This window comes from Alosa alosa, chromosome 12 (assembly GCF_017589495.1).
Source record: "Alosa alosa isolate M-15738 ecotype Scorff River chromosome 12, AALO_Geno_1.1, whole genome shotgun sequence".
NCBI classification, from domain to species: domain Eukaryota; kingdom Metazoa; phylum Chordata; class Actinopteri; order Clupeiformes; family Clupeidae; genus Alosa; species Alosa alosa.
In genome coordinates, this window is record NC_063200.1 from 34,261,816 (window position 1) to 34,286,457 (window position 24,642).

A 24,642-nucleotide genomic window follows, 5' to 3' on the forward strand; every position below is an offset into this window, starting at 1 on the left:
GTTAGATCAACTTCATAAAGCTTGTTGTATTAAGTAAAATGTTTGGTCAATACAAATTCAAAATACTAGTCAGTACGACTTCTATGTTGTTAAGTTAATGACAACTTGAGTTGACTCAACTCAACTAGGTTAGTTGACATGATGCATAATTTAAGTTGCATCCACTAAATAGAATGTTGTGTCAACAATGACTCCTTAGTTGATGGAACAGGTCATATTTGTCAGATCAACTAGCCATCTCAAGTTGACACAACTTATTTGCCTCATTTAGTTAACTCATTGTATTATTTTCAAGTAACTCAAAATTCCAAGGCAACCAGGTTACACGCGTTTTTAAGTTGAATCAACTAATATTTTTTTACAGTGATATAGCCTACATTAAAACAACCAGCGGATGGTGGGCGGGTGCGGTTTTGAAAATTGGTCAAAAAACTTTGGTGCTGATGGATGATAAGTTTTGCTATGCAGTTATGGTTGAAATAATAGCCCATTAGCATCTCTAGTGTGTGTGCCTCTCTCTCGCTCAGAGGGGAGGGAGAGGCTAAGGGTAGATCCAGCATGAATTCTAAACTCTGTGGTGGATAGGATCTACAATTAGGTGTTAACAATATTACTACGCTAGGTCGAAGTACTCCCAAGTGCTATTGCGCCACACATTAGTTCTCCTGTTTATTCGCTTGGAAAATTGCCACGTTTCATGTTGCGTGGCCGTAGACATTTCTATCAACTACTCGTGCAACTGTATTTAAGTCGGTAAAACGTGGATGTTTTTGATTACTTCTACGGTTAGTTACGGCAAAGCCCGCTAGCATAGCAACATGCTAACACAGTCCAGCCGCGCACCAGAGCGTTTGAGTGCACATACCGACACGGGAGAGGTATGACTCAAATCGTGAAAGTTAAGGTAAGAACATATATTACTACTGTCATTGGGTGGCGTGTTCCTTTAAGATGACACCATAGATGTGAAAGCAGCACATCCTAGCCCAGTATAAATGTCCATGTCTACTCATCATTAGTGTATCCTAATACATTCGGAGGACGTGATTTCATACATGCGTGAAAATATGAGGTGAGTGAAGTTGATTGTGTAGTTGTAGAACAAGTCATTAATGCGTGTTCATGTTCTGTCTACCTCTCTCCTAGCAACGCTGATCCTTACAGGATGTAATAGTCTACCATACTAAATCGCGCTTCATGTTTTTTTTTTTTTTTTTTACCATCGCGCGGAAATATAAACGTCGCGCACATAACGTCGCGGTGACCATTACAGGACGTCCTCTCAAAGTCTCGTGGAGGTCTTTTAGACCTCCCGAACAGAGGTCCGCGGGATGTAAAGGGAACCCTACACAATTGGCTTGTTCGACTTTAGGCTGAGTCTGACTTGGTCTGGCTTTCTACGTAAACGTGATCTTCAGAGGCTAGCCGGGAGGAGCTACAACAGAGGGCAGCTCATCCCGGACAGGCAGGCTACCATAGACATAATATACATAGACGTCGCATTGGCTGCTGGAAACAAGAAATGCGGCCGCCATCTTGGACCGGTCATACTCCTCGTTGCGTTGCAGCAGAAGACAGAAGATGACAGCACTGTGCAGCATGTTCCTTCTCAAATCGGCGGACCATACACGGGGGATTTACTTTTCACAAGTAAGATTTAACATAACCGTACTATTGGTTGTATTTTGTGAATAGAATATTACCAGAGAGCTGAGAAGGAGCAATCTTTGATATTACTGTATGAAAATCGTAGCCATCTAGCTAGACTATGTTTACTCGGTGTTCACCCGGCTATGAACTGAGACTTGATAAGTCATATTCCATAACACTGACTTAGATTACAACTGACACAAGAAGGCTATTGTAGAAATAAATCATACTAGATTTGGCCGGGAATTTTTACACAAGTGGCACAGACTAGCCTATTGGGCAATCACTAGCTGCTACTTGTAGCCTAAGTGTGTTGGTGGTAGCCTCACTATTTCCTGAATAAAGTAACTTTTCAATAGCTCAACTTCTTTATTTATCAAGTAGCTTAGCCAGACAAGCTACACTTTTCTTGTCATGTGAAATTAACACAATTTAAAGTAGCTTCCTATGTAGTGAACTAGCCTACTGCTGTGTTTGTGTTAGGCTACTAATACATTTGACTGGGTGGTAGTTTTGTGTAGCGTTTTATTCATGGCAGAGTAACTGATAGTTTAGCTCACTAAAATTTCAAGTAGCTTGCCCAACACTGTATTATTCACATGTCATTTACCCTAACAAGAATAAGATGCCTCTCAAATTCCTTTTCATTCATTTATTTATTATTTTGTATCTCTCCAGAACAACTGCCTTGTTCAAGAAGACTGTGAATGAACTGAACGGTCTCCTCACACCCCTGGAACTGAGGAAGGTGCAGCTCTTCATTGCAGTACTGCAGGGCATCTGCTACACTGTGACTGAATGTTTGATTTATGAGCTCCACCTTCATCACCTGCATTCGCCACTCTGTGTCCCATTTTCCCATCGTCTGGTTGACTCAGTCCTCTTTTATGGAGTTTACCCAGTTTACTATGCCATCTTATTTGCCCACCTGCTGTCTGAAGCACTTTTGTTCTCAGCCAAAGTGTACCCAAGCAATTTTAGCAAGGTGGGAACATACAAAATGACATGCACCAGTTGTCGAAATCATAGAACCAACTGCATGACGGTAACTCTGTCTCGCTGAGCCTGTGAAGACACTCCCTGATTCTTTACTGATTGCAATGAACGGGTTGATCTTAGCAGTTTCTAAAATGTTTCTTAATTCCTTTTTATTTAATCTCTTCATTGGGGCTGGAACCTTTCTGTGAACTGTAAATAACAGATGCTGTTGATGAACCCATTGACACTGTACAAGTGACAAGTCACCTTTTTGTCTTGAATTGATGAACTGTTACACTTACTATGCCAAACCAATGTCTGTTTTTTAAGGATCAGAAACAAACCTACAAACTTGCACTTTACAATATTTATGGAACTTGTCTAACAAATGCGGTTGATATTGAACCCAGTTACTCCATTTCCTTTATGCCACACCAATGTCTGTTCATCACTTTATTTTTGATGGCACTGAACTGAAAATGTTAATGGGTTTTTTTCTGTAAATTTAACTCATTAAAACTTGTATCAAACCAGTTTTTGTCTATGCTGTCAAAAGTGGATTAGTCATGTTCCCAGTTTTTATATTGGATGTCCTCACTTTATAATATATCATATATCAGAATATTCTATTACTGTTAAGCCCACTATGAATATTAAAATACACACAACCATGTTTCCTGTATCATACAGCTTTTCTACTGGGAGGTTTACAACTTATTCTGAGTCAATTTACCCAAGTTTGTCACTAAACCATATAGGCCTACTTGGAATACCCCTCAGATGTCTGAATGGCACTGATCTCACTTAAATGTTTATGGAACCTTTCTGTGGACTGTGAATAATGCTGTTGATGGAACTTTTCTGTCAACTGTGAACTATATTTAACTCATTAAACTTGTATCAAACTAGTTTTGTCTATGCTGTCAAACATGGATTATGTTCCCAGTTTTAGTATCGGACGTCAGGTCACTTTATATCATATCAGAATATTCTATTACTGTTAAACCCACTATGAATATTAAAATACGCTAAATCATGTGTCCTGTATCATAGCTACATGTATGACCTTTGCAGCAAAAAAAAACGTGTGAGAATCTGTTATCTGGTATTCAGTGAGATATGATTAATTAAGTGCGCTGACAGCTCATCTCACCGGCCAAACAGATTACACTGAGTGGAGTGGATGACCGGTCCAAGATGGCGGCTCCAAATCTCGTCAGCGCTAGTAAGGAGTAGCGGTCGATGCGGCGTCTATGTATATTATGTCTATGCAGGCTACAGTCTGCCTGACGTGACTCGCGGGAGATATCGCGGAATTTTGTTTGCCATAAACACAGAAGAACTTTCATTCCTACTCATTAAAATGAGCATGATGACTGACGAAATAAATTCTTATGATATAGTTTAAATAAACCACTGTTGTCATACAGTTAACAGGCCTGCATTGTAGCACATCAATTCAATATCAAGTGTTTTCCCTAGGCCTATATGTGTGTCTATCTATTTAGCCAACAGCAGAAAATAACAGAATATCGTTTTCAGTAGGCTAGCCTACCATTGTTGCAGAAATCACGTATAAGAAGGTATCCCTTCGATTTCTGTTTATTTTCACATATTCCAACATAAGGAAGCAGCATGAGCCTCCTGTCATAATCGTCATGAGGACATTCCTCCTAAATGGCCCTATCACGTCTTTGAACTGACGTCATGAGGGCGTGTTTCAGCTCGTGCAGCTCGTGGAAGGCAACTGCAAGATCTGTCTGCAGGCTAAGACTCCCGCGATATTTTAAGGTCATGTGACATGGTGTCACGGTGGTAAGTCCCTCCCCGGCTGACAGAAGTCGGACAGAATTTCTAACCAGCAAGCATTGCGTCCATCCCAGTATGCATTGTGTTCAACCCAGCATGCATCACATCAAGTCAGATCTGCACAGATCTGCCGCAAGTCGAACTCGCCTAATGTCGAGGAGGTGACGTTCGCCAGGGGACCTTTAGGGGACGTCGCCAGGACTTTATTTTGTTTACTGGGATATTGCTTAATACAACAATTCTACCACAAACTAAATAATCTGAAAACACCCCATTATTGTTTAAACATGTTAATTTAGTTAATTGTTCTTACGCATCAAAAATAGTTCCCTTTTCAATAGACAGCGTCTTGGTTGCTAGGTAACCAACATTCCAGATCCCTCGTTACGGGTCTTTGGTTTAGGCTATGTGTCTTCTTGAAAGAAATGTTGAAAGTCGGGCTGAAATCACATTCATATCTAGCTTTGCTGCATGCATGTTACAAGGACACTGGGCCATGTCATGTAAGGAACATGGTACTGCATGCAGACTACTGCATTGCAGAACCACTCAACTTTATTAATTTATGGTGAATAAATGTTACACTACTGTGCACAGCCATATGTTTTTCTGACACGATGCTAGCACGTTAGCAGTGGTTAGCTAACTATGCTAACGTTAGTTATCTACAAGTCTCCTCCAAGTGACAATCATATTATAGGCCCTACACAATGCTGAGAACAATTTGCATCCTTGTTTATCCATCATGAAGGCCTTCTACACTTCAGCGGTTGAGAGTGTTCTAACTGGTAGCATCATCACCTGGTATGGGAACTCCACAGTTAGAGATTGTAGTACTCTGCAGAGAGTAGTGCGGCTCAGCTGAGCGTTGCTATAAGAACTCAACTCCCTGCTCTACAAGATATCTATTCCAGAAGAGTACTCCTAAGAGCCCAAAAGATTCTGAAGGACTCTTCTCATCCTAACAATGGATTATTCCTACACGTCAAAAATGGATTATTCCACACGTCAAAACACACACACACACACACACATATCTGACTTTCTCCAACTTTTGCACATCTCCATAGAACTTTTTATTTATTATTTTTGATTTCTCCTCCATCTACCCATGTCCTTGATTGCCTAGCCTTTCTGCCCACCCCCCTCCCCACCCCCATCCCCAACACACACACAAAAAACACACACACTTACATCATCACTGTCATCACCTCACATACATACAGCACACTGCTTGCTACAGTAAGCCTCCTCTACTTACAGCACACTGCCCCCACCTACCCACACGCACACTACACACACACACACACAGTCACTGTTACACTCCCCTCCCGCCCACACACACATCTTCATCACTCACATACATCATACATACAGTACTCTGCTTGCAATAGTAAGTCCCTTCACCATACTTGCAGTACCTCCCCTCTCCCTACATACACAGCACATTATTTCATCAGGAAGCTTCTCCAACACACATCCCCAACATACTTACAGCACACTGTCCCCCCCACCCAATACACAGCACATTGTCTCATGAGGAAGCTTCTCCAACACACATATTGCACACTGCCCTCTCCCCACATACACAGCACACTATCCCATCTCCCCTGTCATCCCCCAACACACACACACCAAGACCCCTGGCAGTTGGGTTAGCCCCCTTGAGCCGTGGATCTGCCCAAGGTTTCTTCCTTGGTAAGGGAGTTTTCCTTGCCCCTGTTGCTCTTGGGTGCTCCTTGTTGGTGCCCCCCAATTCAATCCTCCCCAACTTTCTTATGCAGCCCTTGCCATTTAATCTACTAAACCCCTCTTCTACTGAACTTTTTACCCCCCCCCCCACTTTGCACAAATAGGCTGACACCAGACATAATTTCACTGCATTTCTTACTTCCAGTAACTATATGCATGTGACAATAAACTTCCTTGTATTCTTGTATCCTTGTATCTTACTTACATTGAGTTGACTGTGTGGCTTAATCCACAGATGTAGTGAAGCACTGTTTCGTTATGGTTTGCTAAAGGAGTAACCCATTGCTTAAAATAGTGGAGAGCTGGGATGAGAACATTGTGTCAAATCTTCGCATTGTATCGCGGAGTGATTTATTATTAGCTGTGCAGAGTCTGAGTTGAAATGTCCAGGGATATTCCAACTCATGGAGCATCTCTCGGCCAATCAGAAACAAATAAATAGTTCCATAGAACCCAATTGTTGTATAATGGTCGTTCTAAATTACGTAGGACAATGGGAAATTCAACCAAGCAGTGGAATAAAAGTTTATAATTGTCACATTATCTTCATTTGTCCATATTTCTGTAGCAATGTTTTCCAATTCATTCCCCCTCTTTATCTCTCTATACTGAATTCCCTTTTGTATACAAATTACAACTCTTTCTCCTTTACCTATTTCCCTATCCCTTCTTATAGAGTCATACCCCTTTATTACAAAATCCAACCTAGGCACTAGCTACTTCAACATATTTTTTGAATTCTTGGCTGTTTGCAATTAAACTCCTAGCATTCCACTGAAGTATAATTAAAACCATTATACAGCACCCCCCCCCCTCTGTGATTGTTGTGTTTCATAATTAAGAATGTCTATTACTCTTTCCCAAGGCATTCCCTTTGCATCCAGGTATTTTTCAGCTGACTTAACAATTATTTTAATTCTTTCAGTTCTACTACTGAAACACATTCTCAAATGTTTAAAGGAAAGCTCACATCCAATAATCAGGTGAGTGATCAGATGTAACATTAGCGGAATATTCAATCCGTTCATTGAAATAAAGGTATCTATAGCTATCTATAAATAGTCTAATCGGGAAAAGGAATAAAATTCTCCAATGATCCACAAAACCACTCTGTTGCCTGAAAAGTGAAAAGTAGTAGGCCATACTGTACCAGAATATATTTGGGATTGGACCTGTTCAGCAATGGGTCACTAGCACATTTCAAGTCTCCTGAGAAAATTAGCTGGTGAGTATTTAGATTGGGTATTAGTGACAATATCTTATTTGCAAAGTGAACATCGTTCCAGTTAGCTAAAAGTTAAACTCTTTTCATAAGACCATTAAGCCCCTTGACCTTCCAAGAGATGAAACCTCACAGGATGGCCTTCATCAGTGCAATTACAAACATAGAAAGCATACGCTGCATTTTAGAAAACATAGTGAGAAAAACAAAACAATGGCCAGTCATAACACACAGTATTCACAGTATGACCTCTCTTAATTTTTTGTGAAATATCCAATGTTTTCATACCTTTGCAAGAAATTGTAATATTGCACACTTTTCTTCCGCAAAAACTTTTCTTTTATTGAATGAAACCTGTGACTTGCTTAATAATGTGGAACAACCTCAAGTAGTTTCTCTTAAATTAGGCTTACTTGGCAAACTAATTACCAAGCCTGTCTGACTGTACGTACACACCGCTGCCGACTTGAGCTGCAAAAGATACATGAAGTCATTAATTTTCTATGGAAGCCAGCTTCTCTCAGCTGCAAGAAGTGGCAAATCCGTCAGCGTCACATTTTGGGCATCTTGAGGACTTGGGCGTCAAGCAGAAAGTTGAAAGTTGGTTAACTTTGTGCTAATTAGCTATGACGCGGTTCAGCGGCAAACGACAAACAGCGTAGAATGCTGCCACGTCAGTGGCCAAAGCGTCAAAAGCTTCTCCATACTTTTTGACAAGTGTCCTTGACAGAGCGGCCAGTGCTTCTTTTGCAGCTCAAGTTGGCGGCGGTGTGTATGTACAGTGAGATTGATGTCTATGGTGTAGTACCCTAACCTGACTCTCGCCAGATGAATTTCGTTCCGCCTAGCTCCACTCGCATCCATCTGGGATCGCTTCCATTGAGAGTGATTTCGGCACCAGATTTTATGGTAGAGACAATCAGGACGCAGGGCGGGAGTTTCATAGATGTGGCGTAGCGTAGAAGCGACTGTGAGACTGTTCTCAGCGTCACAGGCTGGCTTCGATGTGAGTGATTGAAGTAGCACGTCAATAGATGACGGACAAGTGGCTTATCCAATCATATGTAAGGATTTTTGATAAGGCCCAGCCTTCTGAAACACCTCTCCAATGGATCGATCCCAGATGGATGAGTGGAGCTAGGCGGAACGAAATTCATCTGGCGAGAGTCAGGTTAGTAGTAGCCTACATAGGATAATAATGACATGAATATAGGCTACAACATAATGGCATATCATAGGAACATATTATGAATGAACCCCATATATATATATATATATATATATATATATATATATATATATATGAGGTTCATTCATAATGACCCAGGGTGACCAATAGTGACAGATCTGCCAACCAATCACGAGTGAAAGATTAACCGGAGTCAAATTCCTGGTTTGTTTACGCAAACCTGGCCAATAAAGCTGATTCTGGTTCTGATTCTTATTGTTTAAACGTAGTGGTTTCATCTTGAATTTCCCCTTGGGGATCAATAAAGTATCTATCTATTTATCAATACTGAATAAGGAAATTCAAGCCAGGCGCTCTCCACATACGTCATAGTTCGTTACCCACAATATGTGGTACAGACAAACGTGACGTTCGCAGGCTGTAAATTAACTGCAGAAAATTAGGGAGATTTCCGGGCGTTTACGGGGACGAAAATCCCACTTTTCATGAAGTGTAGTTAGTGCAGTGCTGTCATTAGAGCAGTGAATCAAACAGTGTACACTACATTGCAGCCCCACAAACAGAAAAAACACAGAAGTTATGAGCATCATGTGCAATTTTATTGAACTTCAGAAAATCCAAACTGCCACTTCAGTGGTCAACACTATGTCACTATCATAACCCTGGAGTGTTCAAGAAACATGGAATGCAGCTTGCTACATATATTTTGAACTACTTTAAATCAATCTGTTAAATCAATATGGTCACCTTATCTTATTTTTCTTCTTATCAGTCTAAATGTACCACATTTATGTGTACCACCATCAGTTTTTACAGCCTCTAAATGCTGCTGACTTGCACCATTAGAGTATTATGTATTGCTCAGGAATTCTATTAGTGGGAAGATGAAACAATGTAGAAAACTGAAAACTGGTCCTGATACCAAGATCTTTGAAATATCTTTGTAAACTGGGTAATAAGTAGGAGTGAAAGTGAGAATAACATAGGAATCTCCAGTAAATAAAACTAAAGGCAGTATTACATAGATGTTTTTGGTCTCCACCTCCCTAGTCATTCGTACTAGTGCTTGGCCTTTTCAAAAAGGGGACGAAGCTGGTCCTGGGTGGTGGCTTCCTTCTGTTGAATCAGTTCAGTATGGCCCTGGGTTACACCCCAACTGTCTGGAGTTGACAAGGATGCGCATTTAGGTCTCCCGGAGGCTGGTTTAAGGTTTTCCCAGTAGTCACGACGGGCCCTGAAATAGATACAGGTAACATGAACACTGATTGAAAATTGACTGAATTTTATGGCAGCTCTGTATTTTATTTGAACTTTATTTGAACTGTTTTTTATTTGAACAAAAGTTGCATCGTTGCTAAACCACCATGGTATGATGGAATTTCCGCTCAAACAACAACCTTGTAACACCTGTGTCTAAAAAGCGTTGTTTGTTATTCGTTCCAAACAAAGTCCAGTGTTAATGATGTCAGAAAGGCTATAGTTGATGGTAAAAAAAATAGTCCTGCACATTTACTATAGCATCTGTAAGATGTACTATAGATATATACTAGAGATATGTAATATCATACATTGAAATTATTGAGAATGTCCCAATATTTTCATAATTGCAGCCTCTGTTCACGTGCAGGTGTGAATTAGTGGATGTTGTGGACGCTGTTGTGTCTAACCTCCGTCGTTCTACTCCTGCACTCATGTAGCCTGACGAGCCAGACCCACATTAAAATGTAGGGTCTGGGCACTCACCGTTGGCAGTGCTCAGTCCAAGAGGCGGGATAATCGATTGTCTTTCAAGTTCCCTCTGCACGCAATAGGACAGTGCTATGAGTCCCATGTGTTTTCCCACCAGCGGAGCTAGTTGGCTAGTTCAAACTTTTGCCAACTTAAAAAAAAAAAAAAATTTTGCCAACTTAAAAAAACAGCAACATCCATCTTCTTTGTTTTCAAGTAGCAGGGAATTCAAGCCAAACCGTTGCATCTCTGCCATCAATCATTATGTTAAGCCCGCCTAACGTCTCTATACACGATTTGATTGGCCTGATAGAAGTTTAATTTTTCCAGCTCACAAGCCAACGGAGAGTTGCTAGACTAGACCTGGTAGCTAGGCTAGCACTCAAGATGAATGAAGATAAATTTTGAAACTTTATAAGTAGGGTTGGGTATCGTTTGGGCTTTATCCGATACCGGTGCTAAATCGATACTTTTAAAACGGTGCCGATGCCGAAACGGTGCCTGAACCGGTACTTTGTTTTTAAATTAAAAAGGTCTAAAGCATGAATTGCTTTTTTTATAGATAAGACAAATGTGAACATGAAATTGAACTGTTATATTCAATTTACTATCAATATCTCATTGCTCCTACACATAATACATTTAAATGTTAAAACATCTTGCCATGGATGCAGAGCCTGACGTTAGAGATGCCGCATGACATGCAGTGATGCCTCATAATAATAAAAAAAAAAAAACGCGATTTAAGCACCGAAATGAGGCACCGAATCCACGTTGTTATTCGATGCAGTTACTACCGTTTGCGTCGGCACCGGTGCCATATTAGAACCGTGTTTCGGTGCCCAACCCTAGTTATAAGTGAAATACTCCGTTGGAGGAGGTTCAGGTATTAATATAGAGGATCAATCTAGTCAAACTAAAAATTTAAATGTTGACAACCACAAAATATCCATGAACAATGCTTCAGCGACTACTCTGGACCTGTCGATCCAACCACCAAACTTTCCCCCCATGTTTGCGATTGATCGTTGGAACTACCCTTTCTAGAAAAACCAAATCCAAGAAAAACGGTTCTAACTCCAAAGATTGCAACGGAGGTTAGCCAAAGACCCTTTCTAGAATAGCACCCCAGAGTAGCATTAAACTTACCTGGCTCTAACCCACGGCTTAGTGTGCATCTCTAGGCCAGTGGCCCACAAGCCATGTTTTTCAGAGGCAGCAGGTAAGAGGCCCCTCTCGGGTGCCAGCTCCTCAGCCAAGGCACGAATGTGATATGGCTCAAATCCACAGCAGCCTCCAATGTACCGGATGCCTGCTTTATAAGCCTCCCTGGCATATAGCTGCATGTCCCACCGAGTCAGAATCCTAGGTTCTAGGGCTGAGAGAGATAAAAGTAAAAAATGGGAAACAGGTCAGATAAGTAAAGGAAGACAAGTCTGTTTAAAGTTGTCAGCAGATTAATTAAACATACATTACATTACTCTCCGGATTCTTGCTTAATTTAACACTTTGAGCCCTAGCATACACCCGGCACAAAGCTCAACGCAAAGTTTGTTTTGATCTTACACGCAATTAAGTGATGAATTTTTCACCATGCGCTCCACTGTTATTAAACCTTGCACCCAGGGGTGTGTCAAATAATGACATAAGGTGTGTAAATCTTTTACTGTCTATGCCCCCCCCCCACCCACCAGCCAGCCAGGAACCCAGGAAACTAGGTCCTGTCTACCCTAACCCCCCCCGAACACCGCCCTGTGGAACTGCACTGTGACTGCGCAGCCTAACGTGTTGCTGCTTCACATCAAGCCTGATATACTTGAAATTACTGCATACTGCATATCAATGTAAATATACAGGTCACGCAAGCACAAGTTTAAACTTCATGTAACTGTTAAGACTATATAAATATACAACACAACTACCTCTATTTTTTTTTATATATATGTCCTATATTTCTATTTTGATACATACATGTTCATGTCTTGCACTTTAATTTAATGTTTATTGTCTATGGCTATGTCTACAGTATGTCTATGTCTGTATTTAAAGTATGTCTATGTCTGCATGGGAAAGTAAGAAACGAAATTTCAATTCTTTGTATGACCAGTGCATGTAAAGAAATTGACAATAAAAGCCGACTTGACTTGACTTTTAGTTTTCTTTTGACTAAAACTAGACTAAAATGACGAGACTTTTAGTTGACTGAAACTTGACTAACAAAAATTATATTTGAATATGACAAAGACTAAAAAGGACATATTGTCACAAGACTAAGATTAAATTAAAAATAGGTGACAAAATTAACACTAAGACCAACCCTTTTGAACAATGTGCCCAGCCTCTGATCACAAAATCACTCCGTTTAATTAGTGAATGTGGACTGGACAACCCTTAAACTTTGCTCGTTTTGCGAGCCCTTTGTGTGGTTCTTGGGTCATCACATTTAACAAGACAACATGCAAGGAATAAATTGATTGAACCAAAACTAAACCAAAACTGGTCGAGGGAGAGCAACTCATGTCATAAAGATGTCCAAAAATGTTTGTCATTTGACGTTTAGGTGGTACGTCCTTTGACAATGTATGATTGAAGTGATGTAAGCTAGCTAGGCCTAACTAAATGTTCTAATGAAATGTATATGGTGTATTAAATGTAGCTTTTTAGCACCACCCCTAACATCACAATTTTGTTTGATGATTTTGAGTGTTTATTCCACCACAACGAATGCTGCAGAATGCTGTTACATTAACTTGCATTAATAAAAACACGCTAAGCAAAACATGCCTCACTTTACTTAGAGCAAACTTTAAGGTCTTACAACATGTTAATTTACACTGCTTTATGCCGGCCTACTTTACCTTTATACTGGTATGGACATTTTTACACCACCAGTCATATATCACCAGTCATATCATCTCTAGCAAAATTGAACAATGCTATTGCATTTCACAGATTTTCTTCATATCATGTTAACTCTTACCAAAGGGAAATTCAGGCAAATCAATGAATCCTTGACAGTTGCAGTCAGGGGTGTGGTAAGCCAATGGCTGCACCATGTAGTGACTCTTAAGCCCTGCCTTCTCAACGCCCTCCTTCATCATCTTTACTGTCTTTACGCAGGTCATGGGATCAAAGTGACAGTTGACTCCAATAATATCAGCACCTTCAAAAAAGTAAAAAGTCAAGTCATGTCTATTTATATAGCACATTTCATACACAGAGGTCATTCAATGTGTTTTACATAAACAAAAGCAAACAATAATAGTAATAGCAAATAAAATTAAAGAAGGGCAATAGTCAAAGAATAGTTTAAAAGGTAAAGATCGCAATAAAAAAGAAAACATAAAACGCACAAGGTAAAATCATTTTGTAAATGATTCAAGTCATTTCATTCACAATTGAAATGATCAAGTGAAATTTTGATTGGTGTTCAGCTTTTTCTGTGTGAAGAAAGAAAGATCAAGAAATATTTCAATAAATAGCAAGAGAGAATAAAAAGCCCAGTGTGTGTACAGTCCATGTGCAATTGTGTAAGAAAACAAAACAAAACAAGTTTATATAGTCTTGTGTGTGTTCAGGATACAATCTGCCAATAAACTGAACACTACTCACTTCAAGACCAGAGGGGTATTCCATCAACCACGCTAATGAAGGTCGCACTTAAGAGAAATAGCCTGGCTTGAACTAGCGTAGACTTTCACTTGGGGCTGAAGCCGTTCTATTAACTAAAGTTTGCGGCATCTTGGCCTCGTTTATTCAAGCAAGGCAGGGTTTCCCCGCAGCACTTTGCCTTAGCAATCTTTAAATGCCGTAAATCCTCAAATTATGGCCGGGTTCTATTATTTACTTAGGCTGCACAAAGCACAGGGCTTTATTTAGGGCAGGCTTAATCGAGGCAGGCCTTTATTTCTATGTTTTATTGTGAGGCATGCGTTTCGTTTGGAGCGGCATACCAGCGGTAGGCTATAAAAAGCATACGATTTTCGGTTTGGTTTGAGATTTAATTTACTTTTGGACTGTTTGATTATATTGCTAAATGTTGGGACTGATAGGGACTGAAATCTGGGGGGTATTTGAATTTTCACTATTACCTTTCATGTAGTTGAAAGAGTGTCGGGATTTCCACCCACTGTGTTTATTGCGAGACAGGCAGTCGCTTATTCATTCGTTGAACGTAATGTGCTGTAATGGAAACCTTATTGCCCAAGTAGGCCTAGCCTATGCCTACGGTAGCCTAAATTGAGTTATTTTTTTTAAATTATGCATGATTTAGCCTACTGTTTTATTATTTTTTTTTTTAAATTCGTAGGCTGGAATGCCTCGCGGCAACAATTGTGTTTAAATGTAAGGCAAGCTCAGAAGGCTGCTAGCTTGAGAGCGACCTGTTGAGACCCATTAGGACAACGGTTCATTAAACCAACCAACAAAATATAAAATATTAAGAATAGCTCTTTAATTTCATTGAAATCGAAACAATGTCTTTTATTGCTCATGGACTGATAGGCTACTGGCAATTATCATCCCTGCCATAATTTGAGGATTTGAGGAGCAACTTCTAAATATTTTCTTCAACATCTTACCCATGCTTCAGTAGTGGTAAATAACTCCTAGAAAACATCTCCCTTTGGCACTTCTCAGTAGCACTTATCATTTACATATCAGTACAGTGATCATCTGGCCTAATATGTATTTCATGGAAAGGACCTACCTGCCCTCACCAGTTGGACAGCACATTCTGCTGGGCTGACTCCATGCATGTCTCCCTCTGGCCCAATGCACAGATTGGCAGCAACAGGTTTTCCAGTGGCCTTAAGTACCTGAACTGCCCATACGGCCTCTTCAACATGCTCAAAATACTATGGAAAGATAAAAAATAAGGATAATGATAGAGCAATGCCTTTCTCAAAACAAACTCTCTCAATATAAAATGATTCAGAGTACACAAAACCTTTGTCATAAGCAATTAATGACAATTTAAACTTACCTCTGCAATCAGGAAGTCCACATCTTTCTTGATGAAGACATCAAGCTGCTTCTTAAAAATGGCCTTCACTTCATCCTCACTCTTGCAACTTAGGTATGAGGGAGTCTGAGACACACCACCAGCCACCAAAGCATCACCCTCGTTGGCTACCTCTCTGGCCAAGTCACAGGCTGCTTCATTAATTTGCTGACCCTGAAAATATGCATGAGACAAACTATACATATATTTCAAATACTGAACTAGTCAGAGGCCTATCAGTTACTTCTGACATGCTATACTGTGTGAAAATTGAAAGAAAGAAAATACGACATTTGTCAAACTTTAGCTGAGATAATCCAGCTGTTTATGGGTTAATTAACAGCATACACACCATTCACATACCATTCACCACACCTTAGGCTCTCAACTTATTTCATTTTCCCATTATTGATTTGTCTCCCACCTTTTTAAGGCTCTGATATGAATTCATTAGCAATCTATTTTTAATCCCTTTCAAATACGAATCTTTGAGGAAATAACATGAAGTCATAAGTTTCCAAAAATATTAAAGGTACACTATGCAAGACGTTCACCTTTACAAAGACAATTTGATGGTAAACAAACTTATAAACGAGTCGCCATGCAACTTGGGTACAGGGTACACTTGCCATCACACCTCAGTCGAGCAGATGGTGGTAATGCACTCCGTTTGCAAACTGCTAAAAAAAAAAGCTCACAGAGAAAGAAGAAGGGTTAGCTGGCCTGGCAGACCAGTAGAGGTTAAGTCATTCAAAGACCGTCAGACGAGTCCAGGAAGTGACGTCAATTCCGGAAGTAAGTACAAGATTTACTTTATTCTTTATCGAGAATACAGTGGGAAAAACTTGTTTTCTTTTACAGTTTATGGAAAAAATAGTCACATTAGGTAGAAGCTTTTTATTATTATTTGTAATTCACATTTATTTATTAAATAATCGATTGCGCCTGACTGTCCACGTGATCTGCCAGAGTCAGTTGGGAGGAGCTTGAAAAGACGTGACTCATGCATAGGGACTCACAGCAAATATCACTCGAAATCACTTTGGTGTATGGCTATGGTTTAAATGCCCTTCCTATTCATTAACATGAACATGATGACTGATTAAATAAATTACTATGATGTTTAATAAACCATTGTAGGCATACATTTAACCAGTCATCATGATATTACATAAATTAAGTGTTTTCAGTAGGCTACTGTGTGACATTGGTTTACACTACAGCAAAAATTCAACAAGCAGGCAGTACCACTGTTGCAGAAATCACATACAAGAGGGATTTGTTCAACATAAGGAAGCAGCATGTGAAACTTCTTGTTGCCTTATTTTCTAACTAATTTTCAGAGCCTGCAGCAGTTACCAATAGTTAAGAGGGTGTGGTGTCCCTTTGTTATGACACACTTCCTGCGACGGTCACTCATCTCTAAATAACTTAACTCCCTCTCCTGGCAGAGTAACCTCACAGAATGTCTAATAAGGGGAGAAACTCCAATCTCGGGAAACTTCCGGTTTCTGAACTGGTTGCAGTTCCTGTTCTGGTTCCATAATTCCGTAATTCATTAGCAGAAAGCTAGTGTGTTGTGGGCAACACAGACCCAACTTGTAAGAAATCGAAAGGACGAAAGTAATCATTCATTCAACTTTTGACCTATAATCCATATTGAGCTTGCAGAAACTACAATCAAATCTTCGATTTTTCAACGACAATCAGGTGAGAGACAAATTTAGCCGTCTAGCTCCATAGACCCCCACTTTTTGCACTTATTCGTGATCGCTCCTAGCGGAACTGCAAGAGATTGCAGGTACAATGGAGTTAATAGGGAGTGAACCGGCTCTCCGTAAACGGGCTCTGGTAACCTTCTTCTTCAGTGATTTTTTTTGGCAGTTTGCAAACGGAGTGCATTACCACCATCTGCTGGACTGAGGTGGGATGGCAAGTGTACCCTATAGCCTTGTTCTGGCCATCGGGTGAATAAGGCGAATTAATTACCTCAGTTTTGGGCCCTATTTTCCACCCTGGCGCATGGCGTAAAACTCATTTTCCACCCGGTGCAAAGTTCATTGTCTTATTTTGCATGTTTACTTTTTAAACAATGCACCCAGAGGTGTGGCAATTAACAACCTAGGGAGTGGCCTAGCGCATTGTCTAAAAATCGCTATTGTACACCACCTACAACGCATTACGCCACTGACCAAGAGAAACCTGGTCAGAAGTCTATGGGGAGTTGTTTATGTTATTTTAAGAGCGCATTGTCAACAGTCATATTGGTGGGTGCACAACGCACCATCCTTCTATCCTCCATGAACGCACACCAGTGCACATCCATGCAAAACATTAGAAATTACATGATTAGGCTACAATGGGAAACATAATTAGAATAAAGATATTACGAAATACATCTCACAATGCATTTGGAAATTGATAATGACGGTTAAAAGTGATTAGGCAAGAGCACAGCTGAAGGCGCACTATCACGAGATATAAGCCTCTGTAGGATAAATGTTGTTTTATTCAGTCATTCGAAAAATATTAGGGTAAGTGTTGCTTTTTCCAGCCTATGTTTTCGATGGTAACCCATTGTCAGTCAATAGTGAAAGTAACTTACTGCGTATAACTGTCTTGTCGTTGACTGACACCATGGTGAAGTTAGTTTCACTTTGCCAATGAGTTCAAATAATACAATTCTACTATTCTAAGTTCTAACAATCTCATTGGGGTTTTATATTATTTTGTGCATCATTTGGTATTGATATTACTTGGTGTTGAATCTGATTTAACCCCAGAGCATAGGTCATGACTTAGCCTACACCATAAGGGTCCATACTAGGATGCATGCATTTCAAACTGCTGCACTTCACATGGAAAAACAAATGCTTGTCAAAAAATACAATTGTGTGCATCCAAGACTGATGTAAAAAAAATACAATTATATAATGACCTCTTCTGTTGCCTCTGTTGTACTCTGTTGTGGGTTCTCTCAGCTTTTATCATTTCTGATTAATGTCACAAGACAATGCCAGTATTTTGAAAATAACTAGAATGCCCTTGCGGCCATCTATTGTTATTGACCTCTACACTCAAAAATAGCAGTACGGTTGGGGTACATTTTTGTTCTTTTAGGTACAACTTTTGACCATGTACCTTAAAGGGAACAAAATTGAGCCCCTAAAGTACAAATATGTACCGTTCCTGGATCATTAATGTAGGCTACCTTTTCGCAAAGGGACCATATTTGTACCTAAGGGTACAAAAAGTACATGGCCTGTCACTCAAAAGTTGTTGGGGGAGGAGATTCGGGACGGGAGCAACCGTTATTTTTCCGTTACTTTGTTCATCTCACTCACCAAGGAATGGAGCAACTTTCAGTGAGGAGCTTGGTCAAAGATTGTTAAAGCTCCGCCTTAACGATCTTTGGCTTGGTGTGAGAAAACACATGTGCAGGATGGAATAATCTTTGTAGAAGAGGAGGCAAAGCTATTCAGAGGTAAGGTGTAGTTGCAATTTATCGAAATTCGGTTTGTAAATTGTAAATAGCCTACTGTTACAGTAATGGAGTCAGATTGTTGGCTTAAAGGCTAACATTAGCATTCGCTAGCAACTTAGCCTAGGTTAGCTATGAATTCAGATATTTTAAATGGAGTTCAAACTCCTTCAATAATGCATGACTATCGTGATAAATGGTAAGGAAATGATTTGTGTTTGTGTTTTACCTACTTTCCCATGTAATTTCCCATGTCAATGTTAAGTTTTTGTGGAAGCCAACTTTAACTAGCAATCATTATCCTAACTAGCTTAGCCCATAGATATATGAGCATATCCTAGCACTGTTAGCCATACATACTTGCTAACTTCCCTGAAAGGCTGGTTTAATATCAACGGTAGTGCAGGTGAAAGAAGCCTGGTATGTGCATACATGCAGTAAGTATGATCACTCTCAACACTGTCATTTTGTTTAGGTGAAAATTAATTAGTTGAGTTGCCTATGTTCACCAGAACATCCTGTTTGTCATTGCTTATCTAGTTAGAAGCTAGAGGAAGCAACTCAGAACCATTATATAATGTTATAAAGTTACTAAGAGCTTGATAATGGTCTAACGTAAATCTAACGTTAAATCCTTCTCACAGATACCCACCAAGGCAGAATATGCCACTTGGAAGTAAGCTTACCTTTCCTAAAGGATCTAATGGCTACGTAAGTTACCCAACTTTGTGTTTTTTTTGTAATGGTATTTTTCTTATTGATGTTAAATATAGAAAAGTATTGCATAATAAATTGTGCAAATTATTATAATACAGACAACTTTTAGATTTTTTTTTGTCCAATAGCAATGTATATATTGGTTAAGATCAGTGTTGGGCAAGTTACTTCAAAATCGTAATGTATTATGTATTACTTATAACTGACATTTCAAAGTAATTCATTACATTATAATATTACTGTCTCTGAATTGTAAGGCATTACACTACTATTGTATTACTTTTAAGTTACTTTTACCAAAATATCTAGAAATATGGATTTGGAATTCTAAATGCAGTTTATTATGCTCAATGCAGCTCATTGCACTTCTAATAGAGGATGATGTGGTATTACATAATGACTGAGCTAGGCTTAAGGCTAACAACAGTAGAATGCAATAGGCGCAGTGATGGCTCATGATGCAATACAAGGAACAATCATAGCCAGAATTTTGTTAAAAGAAGACAAAAGGTCAAAGTCTGGTCAATTGTGATAGAAATGCTGTAACTTTAGGCTTAAGCCTACTCATTCAAATCAACAGAGAGCCCACTACCTGTATATTGTAACCCAAAACTTAGACATGTCAAGATAGGCTACACAGTGCAGCTGCCGGCCATTTCGGTGCCCTAACTGGTGAAATACAGTATTAATGTCATCATATGGCCGACTATAAAGATGTAATCTGCCTGTTCCCAGGGATGGGTAGTATTTTTGAAACATGTAATATGTATTTCAAATGCAAAATAGTATTTTGTCATTTGTATTTCATTGGGTTGAAGGAAATGGCTCTGTATTTGTACTTTTATTGGTGTGTATTTTTGTATTTTAAAAATACGGCAAAATACTATATGTGAAAACACAAAAAAAGTAGATACTACACACAGGTGTAATGAATAATTGGTAATTAGGCAACAATTGTTTATGTTTATCGCAATCAGCTAATGTGAGAACAGCTGTGTTCAACAACACTTACAGCTTTTCAGTGATGACTATTGCTGAACCATCAGCTCTGGTCTGAAGCACTGGTGTGAAGTTGTACGCAAGTAAAGACAAGCAAGTTTACCTCTGCAAGTTCACATAAGGACACTGACAAAGGCAACCATGTCCCATTGTCTCCATGCCAATCTTCAACAGAAAAATGTCAGATATCTCAACCACAATGACATCAATAGATGGTAAGGTGTTGAGTGTGTTGGAATTCCCTTCCTTGTAGCATCCTTTTCTGCATTCCACAATGGGGAGAAGTTCACCTTGTTTAATTAAATAACAATTCTATTTCCTTATTAGCTGCATACTTGAGGTTGGATATTGAGGCACGTCAAGTCTCTCACATACTGGAACTTCAAGATACATAGCCGTGTGATTTTCTTATTCAGTTCTGCACTGGACTTGAATTACAAATTTCGGCACAGATACACAATTATGATTTTGGCCTATTGATTATAATGTGGTTAATTGAAAGCTCTGTCAGTCATTTGGATAAGCATCAGCTAGATGACAATGTAAATGTAAATTCTTGAATTATTCTTAATTCTGATCACACTACATGAACTTGCATACGGTACGTCAGGGGCCAAATTGTATTGTTTTTTACTATATAGTTTTAATAGGCTAAATGTTTGGGATAAAAAAAGCTTTTTTTGCAGTGCTTCCTATACTTCCTTGAAAAGTATTTTGAGTAGGCTATTTTCTAAATACAAAAATACAGTATTTTATTTTGATACATAATATTTTGTAGTTTATTTTGATTTTAAAAATGAGGGTATTAGGTATTTTATTTTGAAATACATTCTGATGTATTTTTGCCCATCCCTGCAGAAATTAGCACCATAGAACAGCATAGACCTGTGCAAAATACAATTTCTAAACATGAATTTTTGTGCTGAAAACTGCACCCATAGAACATCATAGAGCAATGGTTAGAGAAAAGTTAAAATATTTTGTTCTGCACCAATAAATCCCTATGGTTAGAGAATGCATGTCTTAGCCAAAAAATGACAAAATACATTTAATTAATAATGCAAATGAACGGCAAACTTTGAAATATAGTCTGAAAATAGATGTTATTATCATTGAGACAACAGGGGTATACAATAAAATCCGATTGTAGCTTACAGCAGCCGACTATTTAGGTTACGTTTATAACGTTGTGGATGGCCACCAAAGCGTCTTCTGCCTCCATTTCTCTTGCGCATCTAGTTTTGTTGGTAAACGGGAAACTCGTGTATATGCTAGGCCTAAGTGACTGACCTATCTGGGTGCGTTTGGAGATGCCTGATGAAATCAGACGTTGTTAAATAGGCATAATTTATCCTGGTGCCACGCACCTTGCATCTAGCTGTTCGCTTATTTCCTCTGTGTACGAAGTTATTGTAACTGAAAGTAATGATAAAAGGCACAACTCCGGGAGGACTTTTTGTCACCATGGTCAATGCATTTTTTTATATATATAACTGAGAGTGTGGAGTAACATGCTTTGGAAATTCTTACATTATGGCAAAGGCAAAAATTTAAAAAATAAAAAAAAAAAAAAATAGTCCAGTATTTCTTTCGAAATTGAAATGAAGTTGTATGGACTGGACTATTTTTTTTTTTTTAAAAGGCGACGAAATTGTGAATTTCCAGAGCGTGTTACTCCACACTCGGCAATCGACTCCTACGGACTTTCCCCTAAAGACGCCAGCTGCAGCAGCAACATTTACGGAAAGGTACTGGCTTGATGAAATTCATTCTCGACTCTCTATCCGACCACATAAAGACCTCGGGATACTTCGGTTTGGTTTTAGGGACCCTATACTCACTACCACGTAAGTGTAATTTTGTTTGGAACTGTAGAAGATGTATAAAAATAGCATTTTGTAGCGGCGAAATGACTTGCCCTGGTCACTTCCAGGCTAACGAGTTTTGACTAAAAATGGTAAAATCGAACTTTCTCAAAACACATCCGAATGACATGATTTTGATGTCAACTCAACGTATGTACTCCCAATCATCCGTAAATTGATCTAAAGTGCATTTTACTCCGGATAATTCCTTTAACATGAACTTGAAAGCATACAAGGTTTGTTTGAGTGATTACTAACTCAAATATTGGTATTTTATAGATCATATAAAGGTGTTATTAGTGCTATCGTGCAAATTAATATATATTTTTTCCTTCTGCATATAAACACAATGTGGCTACTCAGGCAAAATATTGTAAACCAAAGTGTTTTATTATTTACACTTACATTAAGAGTCATAACGTGTTTTACGTGAATATGTATATTGATATGGATATAAGATCCGTTGATGTTTTGATATGAATGTGTTTTTAATATGAACATGTTAACATTTATTGTACCTGTATTCATGTGGAGCATTGTGTGTAATATCCCCCAGAATAAACATTTAAATGTACTTATTGGTTGTGCATATATTTTAGTTTATTTTAGTACCACCTTAAATTTTCACTGGGGTTGTACCCTTGAAGTACCGATTAGTACCTTTTAAAGGTGCCATGTGTAAGAATTGAGGTAAAAATATCCAAAAAATGAGCTACACGCATCAAAAGAATGGAAGGAAATAAGGGTGACGAGGTCATTAAAAAAATGACAAGGTATAGTGCTGAAGAGATATCAACCTGAATTAGCATGCTAAATTACTAGCCACAGCCCGACAAGTGTCATAATACCAGTTTCGGCCATGGGAGGCAGTATGCGGGTAACATAACCGCCAGCCAAACTGCAATACACGTGTCTCGGTTGTTACTCTAGGGTAGACAAACTCACTTTCTGGAGGTATACTGCCCCATCTTTTATGGAATGTGGAGTATGAATTGGTTTTTTGGCAGACATTACACATGGCACCTTTAAGGGTACTATGTGATAATGATATATACAGGTACATTTTAGTCATTGCAGGTACACAAGTGTACCTTGATGGGTACAGATCGCTAGGGTACACAAATGTACCTGCATTAATGGGTACATTATTGTTCTTCAAAAGGGTACTGCCCCAGCGACAAGCATTTGTACCGACTTAGGTACACACTGGTACTTCCATTTCTTAGAGTGTAACTGACTGGTCATCTAAAGATGGACTGTGCTTTTAGCTGCATCTTCAGTTACGAAAACGGCTGGAGAATGGTTCAGTAATACAACAAATTCATTTTAATTCACTTACTGTGAAGCTTAACTTGTTTCCTCTGTTCTCCAGTTTATCATCACTAGCATAGAATGTAAATGTCTGCATGACATTTGATCCCGCCCTCAGGAATTCTCTGTGCAGCTGTCGCACTATAGTGCGAGAAAAGTGTATGAGAATTCTTCGAAATTCAAGAACAAATGCAACAGATGCTTGACTTAATTCACAGAAACTGTGTGTAGGCCTATTCATTGTATAGAAATGCAACAGTTGTTTTAGTGAACGAATGGTTTCATGCAGACGCGCAGCACGTGTGCCCATACCAGCTTCTGGATGCTCCGCAGCAGCCTCTGGAGTCCACGGCCCTGCCTTCACATAACCTCTTTTCTCCAGGGCAAAGACGAACCCACCATCTCCAATTACGACTTCCCCTCCACTGAGTCGTTCCAGAACTCCCTTAATAAATAAACGTTACTTTATTAAACTTGCACTATGTGCCAAAATAGAAAATATGACCACATTGTGCACCAACGCATCATTCAATCGTTTCTTGACATTTTGCGGCTCTCATGGTCATTGTCAGAAAGCTTGACCTAGGCTACTTAATTTCATTATGTATGCAGAATACCTTATCTTTAGGTTTAAGCCTAAGATCACATGAAGATGGTTTAGCCTACCTTTTTCTCGCCGATTGGTGCCATTTTCAACGAAGTTCTTTTTTGAAACCTCTCAAGTCTTGACGTGGAGAGACCAGGCTGTGAAGATGTGTGCAGTTTTATACTCTGGCTTAGGGGCGTGTGGTGTAGTATTCCTGATGTCACTGCAACTCCAATAGCATGGTTAGTCCTCTCAAGACTGATTATGGTCTTCACGATCCTTGAGTTGCTTAACGTTTTTTTTTTTTTGTCCGTTTGCATTGGCGAGGCATTCCAGACTGTGCTCAGCCTGCT

The 24,642-nt window shown here is 39.2% G+C and overlaps 1 protein-coding gene across 1 annotated transcript; it reads right to left on the reverse strand.

Moving 5' to 3' along the window:
- Positions 1-9,177: 9,177 nt before the first annotated feature.
- bhmt (betaine-homocysteine methyltransferase) lies at positions 9,178-24,498 on the reverse strand. The gene is made up of 8 exons (XM_048258944.1): positions 24,370-24,498; positions 24,016-24,148; positions 23,732-23,844; positions 15,313-15,504; positions 15,037-15,184; positions 13,309-13,491; positions 11,478-11,706; positions 9,178-9,834 (listed from the first exon to the last, which is right to left on the reverse strand). Exons 1-8 carry the CDS (start codon positions 24,391-24,393, stop codon positions 9,660-9,662), a joined length of 1,197 nt encoding a protein of 398 aa, XP_048114901.1. The 5' UTR covers positions 24,394-24,498; the 3' UTR covers positions 9,178-9,659.
- Between the last annotated feature and the right edge of the window lie 144 nt (positions 24,499-24,642).